Raw genomic sequence first — 15,518 nt, forward strand, 5'->3', positions numbered from 1 at the left:
TACAAAACACAAGATATTATTATTCATTTCTCCAACTTATTGTAATTCTTTACATTGAGTATACAAAAAGAAAGATATTATATTTGATTTGTTCAAATTATTTTCATTTGAGAATTGGATCTTTGGGAGACAGACCAACCACTCCATTATCACAATTTATGGCGCGTCGGCCACGCACTCTAGGAAGCACGACTTGATGCGCTTGAAGAACTCGACGGCTCCCAGGTCGCGGCGCTAGCATGACATTCATGAGACATTGCATTGCGACAGAAAGCAAGTAACTACTTCACGAAGGCCGGCACTGCGCCTCGTTTCCATCACACCGAGGAATTCGTCCGGCGACACCGCGCCATCCCCTAGGTATTCGTTGATGAGATTAAAGTTGAGTGTGATGCATGCATTATGCTGTATGACTACCGCTTTCGTCAAAGAGGGCGAAAATGATGTCTACAATTTGGCGGGACACCAACGGCCGGCCTCCATTGCACGCCGCACGCGTTGCTCGGTAGAATTGATCTAGACAGACGCCCATAGATACAACACGAATTGGAGTCGCATTACCTTTGTCCAAGCCATGCTTCTCCATGACCAGTTCCATGGCAACCTACTCACGCAGTCGTTATGTTCCCCGTGAAGAAGAACCATCATATATGTATCCCCTTGTCGCACAACCTTCATCGCATCCAGGTTTTCCAAAAAGCTGTAAAAGTCCATAAACTCTTGCTCCGTGATGCTCATCTACACACACATCCCATGTATCGCCAACCCCTCCATCACGAGTAAACGACCGCCTGACGAATCTACCTCGACGCCATGCAGCTTGTCGACCTTTTCAACCCACTGGTCCAACTCGGTCTAGATGTACGTACATCATCATCATCATACACATCCCCACGCACGTACTTGGTTGACATGGGACACCATGAACATGCCAAACTCGCGCGCCGACAACTCCTTGCTCCCGTCCACGTCGTAATGCGCGAAATGCAAATGCATGATTTCGCGCTTCAAGTTGGCGCGAAATGCGCGAAATTTTTCATACGTGAGAGGATCCCTACACAAAAAAGATGCATGAAACCGTCGCTTTCGAATTTGGTGGTCGAGAGGGCGTACCGCTCCCACTCGCCAAACAAGTTCTTGAACGCCGGGGTCGAGTTCTCCTTCAATCGACGGTCTTGACGCCCCGAGGGTGTGCGCAGTCGCATCAAGTCCATGATCTACGCCCTTCGTCATGCATTGCAGCATGAGATCGAACCATACCTCTTTAAACTCGCGGTGATCGATCACGCCGTTGCCGTCGTTGTCAAACATCTTGAAGGCCAGTTCGAATTGTCGTTCGGGGACTGCAGGAGAGAGTAAGACAAGCATATAAATGAAGGGGCGTACTGCTCAGAAGGGTCGTGAAGAACATGTACTCGGGGTACGAGATGAGTCCGTCGCCGTCGGCATCCACCAAGTCGAAGAACGCCTCGCGGTGCGCTTTTGGCCCGCCATGCTTCTCCACAAAGCTTTCAAATTCGCGGCAGGTCACGTTGAGCTCCCGCAGCACGAGCAAATGCGTCTGTAAGTCAATGTCGTGGTCGTGGGTCAACTTTGTCATCAGTGCTTCCATTTCCTTTTTCGCGTCCGTCGACTTCTTCCACTCGTCGTGTTCGCCCAAGCGCATGATGTCTTGAACCAACGCTTTGTATGTGTCGACATCGGCCTTCTTTGGCGCGCTAAACGCCATCATCGGGTTGAATTCGGTGTTTTTCGAGTGCAACTGGTCGCCTTTGCGGAATGAATACGGGGTCAACGCTCGGATAAAGTCTTGGCGGGTCATGTACGGTTGCTTGTCCAGTCGAATGCTCGCAAAGTACTGGAACACTCGCTCAGGACTGCTGAATCGACGCAATCGATTCTCGTAACGACCGACAATTTTCTCGGCTTCCGTGGGGAATTCGGGCTGTGCCTGCGACGACGATGCGGTGCTGGCGTCCTCAATCTTGCCGTCACACGAGGATACGACGTTTAGAGATGAGAAGGCAGCGGCGCCTGCAGCAGCCGCGGCAAACAGAGACTGCTTCCTCGCGAAGATGAGGGAGGATCGCCACATGCCGCCTGTCAAGCAAAAATGAGGTTGCGTAAGGTTTGTATCACAAGACCCACATTATTTTTAAATTTCGTCGTCTACAAATTAAATATCTTGAGTAATATAGGCTTTTTTAAAATACCTCTCTAATCTTCTAATCTATGACAGTCGTGTCTTGACCTCGCTTTAATGACATGCCGTACGACACAATGTTCAAGGATGATTATGTGTGTCACTTGAACTGCTTATCACCAGTCTTTAATGGCTTCAAAGTACCGATCGGTGAGCATGTCTGTCAGAATCGGGTGCGACCCCAACGGCGATGTGACCGCCACGTCCAAGTTGGGATGGGAGGCCTTGATGCGTTGGACAATTCCGTCGATGTCGCCGCCGGCGCCCGTGTGCTGGTCTGATGATAAGAACAAGAGCGCGACGATCACAAGCCCCGAGTGCATCTCGTACTGGTCAAAGGCGGTGGCAAGCAGCGGTTCGTTAAAGTCCTTCCCAAGGCCTTCCATGCTAGCGGTCTCGACGGCATCCACCTACAACATGTTTTTCATTAGCCTCTGCCGCTCATCATGGAGTAACGAACGCTACCGTATTCCCGAGCAGTTTGGCCAGTTGCGATCCAATCAAGTCGCGCGACAGATGCACTTCCTTGTTGGCCGTGCCATGGTCTACCACGAGGACACGCACCCCACCCGCCGCGTCTTGGTGCTTAGTGCAAAGCGCGTGCACTTTATGAGCCAGTATTCTCGCCACGCGGTTGTCGGATGGCTTGCTGATATCGACTAGACAGCGCCCCATCGAGTACCGCAAGGCTGGGACGTTGTGGGCACTTCGGGTCCTCTGCGCAGCGTCGATCGTGGTCGGAATGAATTCTGTGATGGCCCCGCTGTTGCCGATAAACAGCGGCAGGATGACCAGGTCCAGCGGCCCCATGGCGGCGGCGGACGTGACAGCTGCGAGCGCCGCATCAAACAACTGCGCCGGTTCGCCGTGGAGCTGCGACGGCGGAATTTGGTCCGACAAGGAGCAACTCACGGGCACGAACTGCACGCACCCGTCGAACCGACGCGTGAGGTTGGCGCAGACGGCGCGCAGGTCCAAGAATGGCTCCGTCTTCAATGCGCCGCGGTTGACGACAAAGCACACGTGTGTCCTCCCACGACGCCGACTGGTCAGAGACGGATGTGCTGCGTGCGGGGATGTGGAGGCTGGAAGGATGTCGTCGTCGGCTTCTTGTGCCAGCTGCGCCGCGAGGCCTTCGCGGTACGTCGGGTAGAGGAATGCGACGCCCAGTTCGGCTTTGACCTTGGCGTTGGACACGCGCTTGGTTTCTTCAAAGAACGACTTGCCCATCGCAGACATGGTGGCTTCGGCGTCTGCCCACGAGATGGGCGACGGTGGCGGCACCTGCATCAACCCGCACGCGTACGTTACGACGTCAAACCCTGTCGCAGGCTCGTCGTCCACAACGTTGTAGATGCTGCCGGGGTTCGGCAGCGCCACGGATTGCAGGAGGATGTTGACAATGTCGTCGACGTGAACGCGGTTGAACACTTTGTCTGGGAGATCGACGATCCGCCTCGCGACTCCTTGCTGGATCTGCGCGATCACGCCGCGGCCGGGTCCGTAGATGCCACCGACACGGAAGACGTGGACGGGAAGACCAGACTGCAGCCATTGTGCTTCGGTCTGAACGCGCAACAGCCCACGACATGTGCCCGCCAACAGCGGCGCTGTCTCGTCGATCGTGGCACCGTCGCTGTCGCCATACACGGACACGGACGACACGTAGCCTATCCATTGCAGCGTCGACAGCTTTTTCAGCTCGGAGTGTAGGGCTTCCAGCACCAAATCCTTGCTGTCGGAGTCGACGCCGTCGGCGCTTGGACGAGGCGGTATGCACATGAGCACGTGGGTGACGTCTTCCAAGAGCCGAAAGGAATCGATCTCGAGCTGACCGTTATCCATAAAGTACACTTGTTTGATACCTTTTCCGATCAAGTCGAGTTTTGCGCGCGCACTGCGCACGGTACCGCAAATGCTAAAGCCCAGCTTTTCACGAAAGGCCAAGGCGACGCGGGAACCGGTGTAACCCATGCCAAGGACGAGCAATTTGGGCTTCTTTGCGGATCCAGGCGGCATGAGTTCCATGGGCAACGACGCAATGATCGGCTGTGACGTGCCGCTCCCAGGAACCCCACTCGGGTTGAATCCGAACGACGACGTCGGCGCGGGAGGCGGAGGTAGCGTTGCACTGTTCATCATCTTGTCCATTCGATCAGAAGACGCTCGCCGTTCTACCTGGAGCGTCGCGCCGAGACTTAAGTCGGACATCTGTGGCAGTTGTAGCTCGTCGTGCCTGTCCATTTCTTGAAGTCCGCAGTGGGGGAATACACGATGGGCCAAATTACGTTGATTACAAATGAATGCCTTGGGGGACGGAATTTAAACGCCTTTTGACGACCTCTTTTCATTGGTTGTGGCGACTAAACAGAGCGGAAGAATTTTGACCAATCCGATCTCGGTATTTTCAATCGACAAAGATTATGCCAACCTCAATGTCGGGCCGATAGCCGCTAACTAGCTGTTGGTCGTCAATGATGATAGTGGTGGCGTGAAGCCGTAGTAGCTACACCCGAAGCTAGCTGGTGGTCAATGATGATGGTGGTGGCGTGAAGCCGTAGTAGCTACACCCGAAACCAAGACACGCAAGTCGTGGGCTTTGGCCCACGACTTATAAATAGACGTGTCGGTCATTCGTCGGCACGCACACATGTGCAAGCACATTATCAATGTCCAGGTCCGCGATCCTTTCCATGAAGTGCATGCATTTGATGACTCTCAAGGTGCTCTGTCACAGGTAGCGTTTCGAGCGCCATGCTGTAAGCGATGGTTCGACTGCACGGAATGCCATTTTGAAATGGCCGATCATCCCATCGCCTCGTCTCCTGAAATGGCATTTGCGTGCAAGCAATGCAAAAAGTGTTTCCGCAAGATTATGAGGTAGTTACACAATGCGTTCTCACTATCGTGGCTGTCAGCATGATCGACATTAGTCATTTCTCAGAGGAAGACGAGTATTGTCCCCTTTGCAACAACCACTTTGTCGTCAAAGCAGAGCGACCGACAGCGCTGTCGTTGGCATAGACGATAAAACCGTTCGAGTAATACCGGCGTTAGATCTACAATGCTTTGCCTTTGCTCTATATGAGCGACGACGTGTTTCATTTGTTTATCGTTGTCACTTCCAGCGAAAGGCATCCGCAGTCGAAATTCCGAACAGCTTTGCGTGGAGAACTGTAGCCATAAACGCAATTTGGTACACATATCCTAGGGAAAAGGTGGGTGGACTTGAACGCAGGGCGGCAAGCCCTGTCTTGGCTGGCGAGTGTGAATTTGTTACTGTGTGCTTGAGGAGAAAGCCACTTTTGGCACCTCTTGTTGTGTGCAATACGAATAACGTTACGATCTGCACACCAGTTTGGAGTGCAACCGCCAGTAGCGATCTACACTAAGTAATCATACAATCGGTGTATGTCCCGCAATTTGTGGTAGGCTAGGCTGGTCAAGAGACAGCTCTACCGGTAGCAACACACCATTGGGACGGACGGTCGCATATTGACGGCTACGGGCCACTGCAGTGGGGTGGTTGGTTAGGGGGCTACTACGTGGGGCGTACCTCGCTGCGAGTGCCATAGCTGGGCTGCGAGGCAGGTACATATTGTGCGGGCAGAAGCACATCGGTCTAAACCAGAATAAAAACTCCCTAACGTTAACCTTTTGGAAAAGTCCGATCGTACTTGTGGAAGTGATGCCCAATATGACACAAGCTGTCGATTAGTTGCGAGTGTGGCAGTCAGGTGATGTCCTTTGGCCAGAAAACGAACCAGGCCGATGCTTTTCCGTCCTGGTTGGATGCACCAGATTCATATGGAGGGGAAATTCGCCCCGAAGTCGCAATTTCGCGCACAGTGGTCGTAGGCTTACCACTTCTACGAATGTAAGTATCGTTTTAGATGTCACGAGGCCAAGATCTGTGTTGGCCCAGCCATTTTTGTGACCAATCTGCCCTCGCTTGGCTACTGTGTACATTGCGCAAGCTTTCCCCTCGTTCCCTCCATGATTGCTCAGGTGTTTGCCATAACATTATTTCACGGTAACGTTACATCTATACAACTCGTAGTCCATTCCGTTTCCCTATGCTGTCAAACGATAGGTTCGGCTGGCCCTCCCCTTGGGCATTTGAAAATTCATTGGTGACGATTCACAGTCAAATGCAAGGGGAACTTTGGAACAATCCATAACGAGTTTCACAGAAGATCTATGAGATCCATGTGATCCTATGCCACTACTGATGGTGGACAAAAGTAGCCATGTGGTTTCACATCATTTTACGTGACGACTTGACCAATTCACAAAGCCTTCCTATGGGTGCCCCCATTCAATACAGTAACACAAGGGGGGCTTTGTACGCTAAAGGGAACGAAGTTGGCCCGACGGAGCCTATGATGTGGACGATTGTGCAAGCAAGCCCTCAATGGACCATCGGTCGAAATGAAGACCTTGGTGGTACTCCGGAGTATAATACTAACGTTAGTACATACCAAATGCAATTGTTGATGAGTTGGAGTACAGTATTGATAGCACGCACTGGTATCTGACCATTGGTAACGTTAGTCAGAATATCTCGATTTCGAATCCGTAGTTAACTGTAAGTTACTCGAGTGGGAAAATGAAGTGTACTGTGAAACTGTATTTTAAGCGAGAAAAAAAGACCAGCCCCACTACAAAATATAACTGTCCCGGTATGTTCTGTACTTCCATTACAGTTTTTTTTCCTTTTTAAATCGCCATACGGCGTCGAAATCCCCGAATGAATGGTCGGTCGGTGATCCTATTCCTCAATGTACCAGTAGGTACCACATAGTATACGGCCCCACACGAGCTATTACATACAACCAGCAGTAACACGCTACTGTAGTAGGTACAGTAACGTTACCAGTACAGTACTAGTATTAAACCTTACGATCAGTAGATGGGTTAATAGTACTGATGTACAGTACAACAGTTGAGAGTCGCCTTTTTTACTGATACTAACGTTAATACTATTAATAGTAGTCGCCACCCAATCGAAGATTCCAAAGGAATTTCATACGAATTTGACAGTGAACTTGGAAATGCCCCCATTTCGAAGCTGTGGTCGTGGTACTGTATTGCCTAGACTTGTGATTCCATTTTGATTAAACCAACATCCTGCGTTGGACATTTGCATCGTGCACACTTGTGCCCTTGCTGTCCACTGGCATTGAATGCGTAAGACTTGACCATGAATACACTCTACTCTACGCATAGCAATCAAATGGAATCGAGTCATACCAACATTGTTAATCCTACTTGTGGCCAATGGGCGGTTCAAATCCTTCGCAGTCATTTGGTGAACTGTTTGACATCCAATACAAGTTGCAGCTGTCCATTTGAAATGTACTTTATTGTTAGACAAAATGGTTGTAATTTCCACCTTGTACAGGACTATACGTATAGTATCACTTGACTGCGATCTCAAATCTTCCCATTCTTTCAATTTCTTTCAGACCTATAAAACCCTGGCACCACTGCCTAGATACATCTTTCTTCTTGGATCGTATTGTATGGTGCACGTCATCTATAAACTACCAACTTTTCACAAAATTTTCTGACTTCTATTTCATATTCATTACTCAAAATTGCAGCAAATTGAGACGTATAATCGACAGATCTCAATGTGGTGAAGAAATTCTACGTCTCAGATTCAAATTTGGTGATGAATTGGTCCAGAAATAGATATTTAACCTAGCGGTATTTTACATGGGTGCTTGGATATTTGGCCATAGGGGTGGCCGCTCAAATGTATCTTGATTTTTGTATGTGACTCTTATCCGTATTTAATATCCGGAGGCAAGGGGCCTTTAACCTCCCACTCCAGTGATAAAACGCATGAAATCGGTATTTAACGTATCTGGATTTTGAGTTTAACTACATTAATTGCACGTTAAATAATAAAACCTCCACTCTTCAATTTGGCCAGTTGGAAGTTTTTAGATGAAGTGCACCATAGCTCGTGCTAAAAACTCTCGAGCTCACCATACCACTGTCCTTGGATTGCACGGTTGGACAATCACATTGCCGTTGCGGAAGCATATTCCACATGCTTTAGGTTTACGCATACTACTGTAGTACTATTAATAGTATATAATTCCGAACAATTCCCTCGCTGCAACAATAGTACTGTTGTTACGTAATCACTTTTACCAAGACCTGGACCCTTTGCGCTTACATACAAAGCTATTCCCGGGGTTAAGCTGCATCATCAGTGGTTAGCGCTTGCTACAGTAACCACTGACGATGCACTTCACCCCTAGCTGAAATGAGATGTTTTGAAATTACACTTGATTTGACTATGTGCCAGAAATAGCGTGGGTTTTGTATGGCTGGAGGCCCAAATGATTACGTAGCAACAGTACTACTGTTGCAGCGAGGGAATTGCTGATATAATTTTATTGCCGGGCTGTCTTATCGATAACAGCCAATCAAATCGGCCAGTGACAAGCTGGCTCTCGACATATCTGAGTCAGGACTTCAAGCCACTTGCAGCGGACAATTGCGGACTGCTCGAAACTCGAAAGTGTAGTACGGACTGTCAATACTAGTACCGTAGTGCTTTGCTGGCTGGAGAGCTGTATCATTCATTATTGTCACACCAGCTTAGTTTCAAATTGGACGAGTTCACACAAGATGCCATCTCCTCGAAAGAGCGTCAAGAGCTTCCAGTCGGCCTCGACGCCCCTTGGGTTCGACACCAAAGCCGTAGACCAGACGACGCCATCCACGTGGGGCTTGTTTGCCGTGCTGCATTGGCTCGTGGGGGCCATCTTGGCCTTTGCGATTCTGTCCCCCATCGGGTATCACGTAAGTGCCATCTACCGCTACAACTTGGCGTTGAAGTGGAACGGGTGGTTCAACATCAACCCCAAGAACAAGGACCGATTCGCGCCTGGCAAAGAGATGCTCCCTGCCAACTACTTCTTCCTTTTCTTTGCTATCCCAGTGTTTGCCGCGGCGGTGCTGTTCAGCCTAAGCAAGGCGCATTTTCGTGCAGGGGTGTCGCACTGGCTGCACGTCAAGCCGCGGTTCCTCCATCGACTGGTCAGCGTGGGTGAAATCCTCTTCGTGCTGATTGCCGTCGTCGGCAACATCCTCGTGTTTTACCACTCGTATACGTTTCAGTCGACGCTCAAGAAGCCCGTGTTGCGAGTCGTGTCTATTGCGCTAGGCTTCAGTGGCCTGTACAACATGGTACGTGACGGCCACACAACGTGCCACGTAGTTTTGACGACATCATGTAGGTGTTCTTGGCCCTGCCCGCCACCCGCCACAGCTTTTGGATGGAATGGCTCAACTTGCCTTGGGCGCGCGCTGTCAAGTACCATCGGTGGTTCGGAGTCGCCACGATCGTGATGTTCTTTGTGCACTTTGTGATCTTCTTAGTGCAGTTTGCCAACACGGACACGTTGGCCGACGAGCTGCTTCCTTGCTTTAACTGCGACATCCGCTTTGAAAACAGTCAGGGCAAGGACGCCTGGATCAACGTGTTTGGCGAGTTGTCTCTACTGTTCATGCTCATCATGGGGGCTACTTCGTTTCCGTACGTCCGCCGTCATTACTACGCGACCTTCAAGGCCACCCACTGGCTGTTCATCCCCGCGGCCTTCACTGCGGTGATGCACTACGAGCAAATCATCATTTGGATCTACGTGTCCATGGTGCTGTACATTGTCAACCGCATGTACTCGAGCTCGACGGTGGCGTACCCCGCGGCCCTCGAGACCGCGACGGCGCTGCCGGGTCACGTCACCCAGCTCACGTTCAAATGCTCGACGACGTACCTCCCAGCGGACCTTGTGTACATCAAAGTACCTGCAATTTCGACGGTACAGTGGCATCCGTTCAGCATCGCCTCGACGCCTCTGCACACCCCCGGCCTCTTGACCATCTACGTCAAGGCATTGGGTCATTGGACCAATCAGCTGCACGACTACGTCAAGCAGTGCCAAGGTGAGGGCGTCGAGCCCGTCGTGTACATGGACGCTGGCTACACCCCCCCGACCCCCATGTCTTCGTCGTACTCGAGCGTCGTTTTCGTCGGTGGGGGGATTGGTGTCACTCCTCTCATGGGGCAGATCATGCACTTGCTGCACGCACGCCCCCACCAGGACGTGTACCTTGTGTGGCATGTCAAGACCGTCGAGATGTTGAGTCAGTTCCATGGGTGGTTGCGCGAGTTGGAAAGCGTGGCTGAAGCCAATCAAGGCCGCTTGCACCTGCACCTCCACGTCACCCAGCAAGATATTTCTGAAATCTCCATCGAACACGACGAACCCGTGCACAAGTTTGCGTTGGGTGCGCCGTCGGGCGTCGAGGCCCGCCCGTACTCGCACCTGTCGACGTCGCGCAAGCTGGTCGTGTTGCTGCTGGCGTTTGTCGCCAGTGGTGCGCTCCTCTTTTATGTCCGATACCAGCAAAAGATCTCGAAAATCAACCCCGCCTACTGGCCTCTGCAGCGCTTTGTCGAGTTTTTGGTCGTGGTGGTCGGGTCGTTCTTTGCCTATGGCGCTGCCATTATCAGAAAACCCACACAACCGCTGGCTTTTGCTGCTGCTACGGAGTTGCAAGTGCGATCCAATTTGAAACCGTTGTCGAAAGACGAATTCGTCAGCCACTTCAACGTCAAGTTCGAACGTGCCAACTGGGTGCAGCTGTTTGGTGAAATTAAGGCGAGTCAACCTAGCGCCGAGACGCGGTCGGTGGGGGTGTATGTGAGCGGCCCCAAGGCGCTGTCGGCAGCGATTGAGGCGGTCACAGTCGATGATGCTTTGTATGATGTACATCTCGAAGTGTTTGAGATGTAAATGAATTCAACGTGTACTCATGGGCCAACTATAACAACATGTACCTCGATTGCACGATTGTGTCCTACTATTTCACAGATCTCGATAGAACTTCAGTCAATAGAAATGCCCCAATACCTCATAGTATTGGTCAAAATGTATTCCTTCTGAATTTAAATTAACGTGGATCATTAATTCTTGCTATGGTGCTTGGTTCATTTCTTGGTACTCTTGCTGCTCATTGTCCGTCTTCTGGCCGTGACGCGGCCGGCGTGCTCGGACCCGGCCAAGTCGACAAACGCAAGGCAGACCCGGGGCGTTGGCCACGTCGGGCCGGAACTGCAGCAGCTGCGCGCACTCGTCCGACGTGCTACCGTGGGCGTCGGCCTTTTTGACCCACTTGCCCTCAAACTTGTTGTGCTGCCAGACACAGATGTCCATGTCCAGTGAGCCCCGCTTGTACCCGCACCGCCCCAGCTCAGCCTCGACCAAGATCTGATTGCAATTGTCGAAATGCGACGATTTGATTGGCCACACGACAATTCAGTAAATTCGACTGTTGTGATGGACGTTGACCTGCATGCTGACTTAGCGCGGCTGGGCGAGGTCGCTTCGAAAGTGGCGATGATGCGAACGTCGGCCGAGAAGGTTCTCGAGGACATATGCTCATCGACGACTGGCTTCCTTGCGGAAGTGTCGAGCTCCATCAAGAATGTGGACGCGGCTTGGCAGGCTGCGCGAAATCACGTCCCAGACAACGCCCGCGCCGCCATTGTTAGCGACTTTGTGAAATTTCTCACGGAATCATTGGACGTCCGCAACACCGCAGGGCTGTCGCAGTTGGCCCAAGCGTTTGTCGACCATGACACTGCGACGGTGGACGCGTTCATCGCCAACTCGATCAACGTCGTCGTGTTTGCCAAAGCTGCTGCCGCGGTGGCGGTGAAGCACGAAGACACTACCATAGTACCCTCCACTCCGGACGACCGATCGATCCGACTCCCAGAGAATGTTGCTCTTGTGACGAAAACACCGGAACCAGCTGTGAAGCGACCCCGCGCGTCGTTGGAGGCCGAGCGTACCGTTGTGGACGAAATCGAACCGAAACGACGCCGCCTGACGCTCTTGGAACCAAACAACGATGACATCCGTCCACTACTCTCCGCTGAGGCCGCCACGTCATTGATTCCTTCGTCCTCCATCCATAGCAAGACACACGATGTGGAATCGTTCGCATCAGCGTTGGACCGGTCGCTGGGCAAAGCCTTCGCAAACAAATGGCTGCGGGTGGTGGCGCGAGAGCCGTGGACCGACTGGTCCAATGCGTTCGTGCCGTTTCTACCGGGCCACAGCCCGGGCCAAGTGGCCTTGAACGGCGAATTGCAAGCATTTTTTATCGTGCATGGTCGAGCAATGTGGGAGCGGTACTTCTACCTCGGAACATCGTTGGATCCTCGCAACACAATGCCATCAAAGCGCTTCCGTCGACTCCGCGCATCCTTCGGTGAACTAGTGCAGAGCCTGTACGCGCTGGAAGGTGTCGACGTGTTCTTGTTCCTGGAAACGTACCCGCATCCGTTCTGGCCATCGATCGTGCAGCACCCGATCCCGTTGGACACGTCGTTCCCAAGCCATAGTCGCGCGCTGCTGTCGTACTTTCAGGACCAATGCACGAAGCGATGGCCGTCGTATCAGGGGTACTGGGCGCCCCCCGTGGAAGCCACCACGTCCCCCTCGCACGAATACGGGTTTGAAACGTTTGAACCCATGGCGTGTCTCGACTGGATGGGCAAATCCTCGTCGCAGGACAAGTGGATCAGTCCAAATTTCGTCGCCAAGCTCGTCGCGGAAATGGCGGCGAAGCGACCGACGTTTGACGCCGCCCAGAGCCCGTACGTGTCTGTGATCCAACCAGCGAAGGCGCTGCCAAAGCACTGGCGGTTCCCACGCCCCCCCCAGTCCAAGTACACGTGGGATTCGACCACCCGACGCGTGATCGACATGCCCCCTCCCCCCGTTGCCGACCGTACTCCTGTCAAGCTCCCCCGACGGATGAGTGTCACACCGTCCAAACTGCAGTCTCTGCAGCGGAAATAAGAGGACTTTCTGCGCGGTCGCTTAGGGTGCCAATAATGTCCGAGTGTACTCCACACAACCTCACTGTACTCGGCGCTAAGTGAATAAGAACCGCCGATGATAGACATGACCGGAATGGTGGTCGTTTTTTGCAGGCTACTGGGCCATTCTCAGGAGGAGACGTTTTACTATTAAATGCCTCGGTTCTTTCAGTTAAACCCACGAAAGTTTGACGTTAAATCGTTCTTTGTTACGTTTTTACCTGGTAATTAGGTTAAACGTCCTGATACAATGGAAACGTTCGTACGGATAAGTGTTGAATACAAAGACCAAGATATACTTGATGCGCCAAAATGTGCCTGGCTCCATATATTTCCATACAAAAAGGCCGATTGGTTTAAATTCTATTACTCGATCAATTTTTCACCAATCGAAAATCTGAACCGTAACTTGTGTTGGACTTGTCCAGTTCTATCGTTATTAGGCTTATTTTCCTAAAAATATCAATACAAAGTTGGAATAGCTGTCGAAAGACAAAGCATTTTTTTGTAGTCTTTAGATAACTTGCACCATACTATTTAAATTGATATCCTTTAAACCTCAATGAATGAGCTTACGTTAATCTTGGGGATATTTTGATACTATGGTATATGTGTAATACCTCACAGTCAATTTAGGAAATTTCTGCTTTTCGTTCGATTGTGAAAAGCAAATATATATTCTTTTGTATTTTTATTAGCTTACACGAAAAGCAATGTGGAGTCAATTTGGCCCTCGAAAGTCATTCGTATCCGCATTCAAAAGAGGGGTGACGTCAGGTAGGGAGGGTTGTAATTCTCGTTGTCGTCGACTGTCGAAGGCTTTCGAATGGCGGTGTCAAATTCGGAAACCTCGATCATCTCCACCCGTCAGTTACAACCCACACTGCACGGTCGTCTTATTCGACGACGAAGTAGTTAGGTATGCTTCTACTATAACTCTTCATGCTCCTAAGCTCGCGCTTCATACTCCCTACGACACCTGATATCGTAACTTGCGGTTTGGGCTCTCGGTTGACAATTGGTGACTGGCGCTGCGATTTCGTGTTTGTATTAGTATTTGTATGCCATGGAATAGACTGCGATTATTGGGTATTTTCTTGGTTTTCGTGGCGAAAAGCAGAAACTGAAAAGTAGAATCGAAAATGAAAATTGATTTTTTTCCTAAATTGGCTCCCTAATAAATGTTGTGGTCAACGAGAAATCGACGACTGGTCCTCCACGTGACAACAGTTTAAAAATGCCGCCATTGATTTATTGGCTAAAACTTGCCCAATCCAGTCATTTAAAATCATAACACGCGGATTAGACTACACTGTAATTAATAATAATAATGGTACTCCGAGTAGTAAATAATTTGAAGGACTCTTTTTGTAAACTTACGCGGGCTAAATTTACTTCATTTTGCAAGCCCTTGCAAACTTGTGCCGGAAGCATCACATGTTCTGTAAAGATTGTAATTACCTTGATGTGTCCATTCGTACCCCAACACCCAGTAGAACTCACATGAGATTTGAAGGTGTCAAAATGAGGTACGCCGGAGAATCTTGCAACTACGAGTACAGTACTGTATGTACCCAAAATAGTCACAATCAAGAGTGCAATTCCGATTTAACAGACAAGCAATTATCCCCCCAACCCGAGCATTGTCGCAAGCATAACCACACCAATGTATCTCAATCAGCAAAAATGACACGCTATATACCTTGCCTTGAATAGCTGCCTCAAACGCAGTTCAGGGGGCCAAGTTACGTCGAAGAGCAAGCAAATCGGTCCCATTCTAGATTGCCGCCGCCGAGTGGTTGCTGAACCGATTTTTTATCTCATACAACCAATGGCCACCAAAGATCCAAGGCAACAATGTGTCCATTTAAACGCCTCGTGCTCGATTACAACTTGCAGCCAATCAGATTACGCATGTAACGTGATTGGGCAGCTAATCACCAATCAGATCAATCCATAGATATGGCCCGATGGATTTCATACGTGGCAACTTGTGACCTTAACATTACTATGCGGCCAGATGCGGTAGCGCACATCTCATTGCAAAATAGCTTCAACACCTTCAATCGCACAACCTCTGACCACTTCATCCGCCCCCAAAACGATCCCTCCCGCCGTAAGCTCAAACATTGTTCAATTTGACCACTTCAGCAATGATCAATTCTACGAGCTACCGTGACGCCACGACGCCCAAGCCAGCCGATCCGCCAGGCGGCTACCCCACCGACAACACCGTTATCCTCCCAAGCAGCCTTAAGTCGCGTGGACTGTGGTTGGTCGGCCACGTGGTGGTTGGCCTGCTGATGGTTCTGGCTGTGCTGACCCCCATGGGCTACAACCTCCCCGTGTACCCCGTAGAGTTTTCGACCCCCATTTCTGTGTGGTGGAATGTCAACC

At 50.8% G+C, this 15,518-nt stretch overlaps 6 protein-coding genes across 19 annotated transcripts; 3 read left to right on the forward strand and 3 right to left on the reverse strand.

Moving 5' to 3' along the window:
- Window positions 1-54: 54 nt before the first annotated feature.
- Window positions 55-2,122, reverse strand: H257_01034 (hypothetical protein). Of its 14 annotated transcripts, XM_009824040.1 has the most exons (10): window positions 1,387-2,122; window positions 1,261-1,343; window positions 1,114-1,217; window positions 904-1,054; window positions 805-855; window positions 673-738; window positions 562-604; window positions 418-516; window positions 286-356; window positions 55-234 (listed from the first exon to the last, which is right to left on the reverse strand). In XM_009824040.1, the coding sequence occupies exons 1-10, from the start codon at window positions 2,093-2,095 to the stop codon at window positions 157-159; spliced, it is 1,455 nt and encodes a 484-aa protein (XP_009822342.1). In that variant the 5' UTR covers window positions 2,096-2,122; the 3' UTR covers window positions 55-156. The 14 variants fall into 14 exon arrangements, with proteins under 14 accessions (XP_009822342.1, XP_009822339.1, XP_009822346.1 ...); XM_009824037.1 differs by having other exon boundaries at window positions 55-356; XM_009824044.1 differs by having other exon boundaries at window positions 286-516.
- A 51-nt stretch (window positions 2,123-2,173) lies between these two features.
- On the reverse strand, window positions 2,174-4,534 carry H257_01035 (hypothetical protein). Its single transcript, XM_009824046.1, has 2 exons — window positions 2,669-4,534; window positions 2,174-2,613 (listed from the first exon to the last, which is right to left on the reverse strand). The coding sequence occupies exons 1-2, from the start codon at window positions 4,445-4,447 to the stop codon at window positions 2,320-2,322; spliced, it is 2,073 nt and encodes a 690-aa protein (XP_009822348.1). The 5' UTR covers window positions 4,448-4,534; the 3' UTR covers window positions 2,174-2,319.
- A 275-nt stretch (window positions 4,535-4,809) lies between these two features.
- H257_01036 (hypothetical protein) lies at window positions 4,810-5,302 on the forward strand. Its single transcript, XM_009824047.1, has 3 exons — window positions 4,810-4,880; window positions 4,941-5,083; window positions 5,137-5,302. Exons 1-3 carry the CDS (start codon window positions 4,854-4,856, stop codon window positions 5,225-5,227), a joined length of 261 nt encoding a protein of 86 aa, XP_009822349.1. The 5' UTR covers window positions 4,810-4,853; the 3' UTR covers window positions 5,228-5,302.
- Window positions 5,303-8,734: 3,432 nt separating this feature from the next.
- H257_01037 (hypothetical protein) lies at window positions 8,735-11,206 on the forward strand. The gene is made up of 2 exons (XM_009824048.1): window positions 8,735-9,412; window positions 9,463-11,206. The coding sequence occupies exons 1-2, from the start codon at window positions 8,852-8,854 to the stop codon at window positions 11,023-11,025; spliced, it is 2,124 nt and encodes a 707-aa protein (XP_009822350.1). The 5' UTR covers window positions 8,735-8,851; the 3' UTR covers window positions 11,026-11,206.
- H257_01038 (hypothetical protein) lies at window positions 11,206-11,445 on the reverse strand (the record flags this gene model as incomplete). Its single annotated transcript, XM_009824049.1, has 1 exon — window positions 11,206-11,445. One exon carries the CDS (start codon window positions 11,443-11,445, stop codon window positions 11,206-11,208), a length of 240 nt encoding a protein of 79 aa, XP_009822351.1.
- Window positions 11,361-13,260, forward strand: H257_01039 (hypothetical protein). The gene has a single exon (XM_009824050.1). The coding sequence runs from the start codon at window positions 11,518-11,520 to the stop codon at window positions 13,099-13,101; it is 1,584 nt and encodes a 527-aa protein (XP_009822352.1). The 5' UTR covers window positions 11,361-11,517; the 3' UTR covers window positions 13,102-13,260.
- The last annotated feature ends 2,258 nt before the right edge of the window (window positions 13,261-15,518 follow it).

This window comes from Aphanomyces astaci (genome assembly GCF_000520075.1).
Source record: "Aphanomyces astaci strain APO3 unplaced genomic scaffold supercont1.2, whole genome shotgun sequence".
Lineage (NCBI taxonomy): Eukaryota > Oomycota > Saprolegniomycetes > Saprolegniales > Verrucalvaceae > Aphanomyces > Aphanomyces astaci.

Coding starts and splice junctions, on each gene's coding strand:
- H257_01035 (XM_009824046.1), bottom strand. CDS start 4,447: ATGGACAGGCACGACGAGCTACAACTGCCACAGATGTCCGACTTAAGT. Junction 2,614..2,668: donor CCAAACTGCTCGGGAATACG/GTAGCGTTCGTT, acceptor AACATGTTGTAG/GTGGATGCCGTCGAGACCGC.
- H257_01037 (XM_009824048.1), top strand. CDS start 8,852: ATGCCATCTCCTCGAAAGAGCGTCAAGAGCTTCCAGTCGGCCTCGACG. Junction 9,413..9,462: donor TCAGTGGCCTGTACAACATG/GTACGTGACGGC, acceptor GACATCATGTAG/GTGTTCTTGGCCCTGCCCGC.
- H257_01039 (XM_009824050.1), top strand. CDS start 11,518: ATGCGACGATTTGATTGGCCACACGACAATTCAGTAAATTCGACTGTT.
- H257_01034 (XM_009824032.1), bottom strand. CDS start 2,095: ATGTGGCGATCCTCCCTCATCTTCGCGAGGAAGCAGTCTCTGTTTGCC. Junction 1,344..1,386: donor CTTCACGACCCTTCTGAGCA/GTACGCCCCTTC, acceptor TCTCTCCTGCAG/TCCCCGAACGACAATTCGAA. Junction 235..285: donor GCAGTGCCGGCCTTCGTGAA/GTAGTTACTTGC, acceptor ATGTCATGCTAG/CGCCGCGACCTGGGAGCCGT.
- H257_01036 (XM_009824047.1), top strand. CDS start 4,854: ATGTGCAAGCACATTATCAATGTCCAG. Junction 4,881..4,940: donor AGCACATTATCAATGTCCAG/GTCCGCGATCCT, acceptor GCTCTGTCACAG/GTAGCGTTTCGAGCGCCATG. Junction 5,084..5,136: donor TGTTTCCGCAAGATTATGAG/GTAGTTACACAA, acceptor GATCGACATTAG/TCATTTCTCAGAGGAAGACG.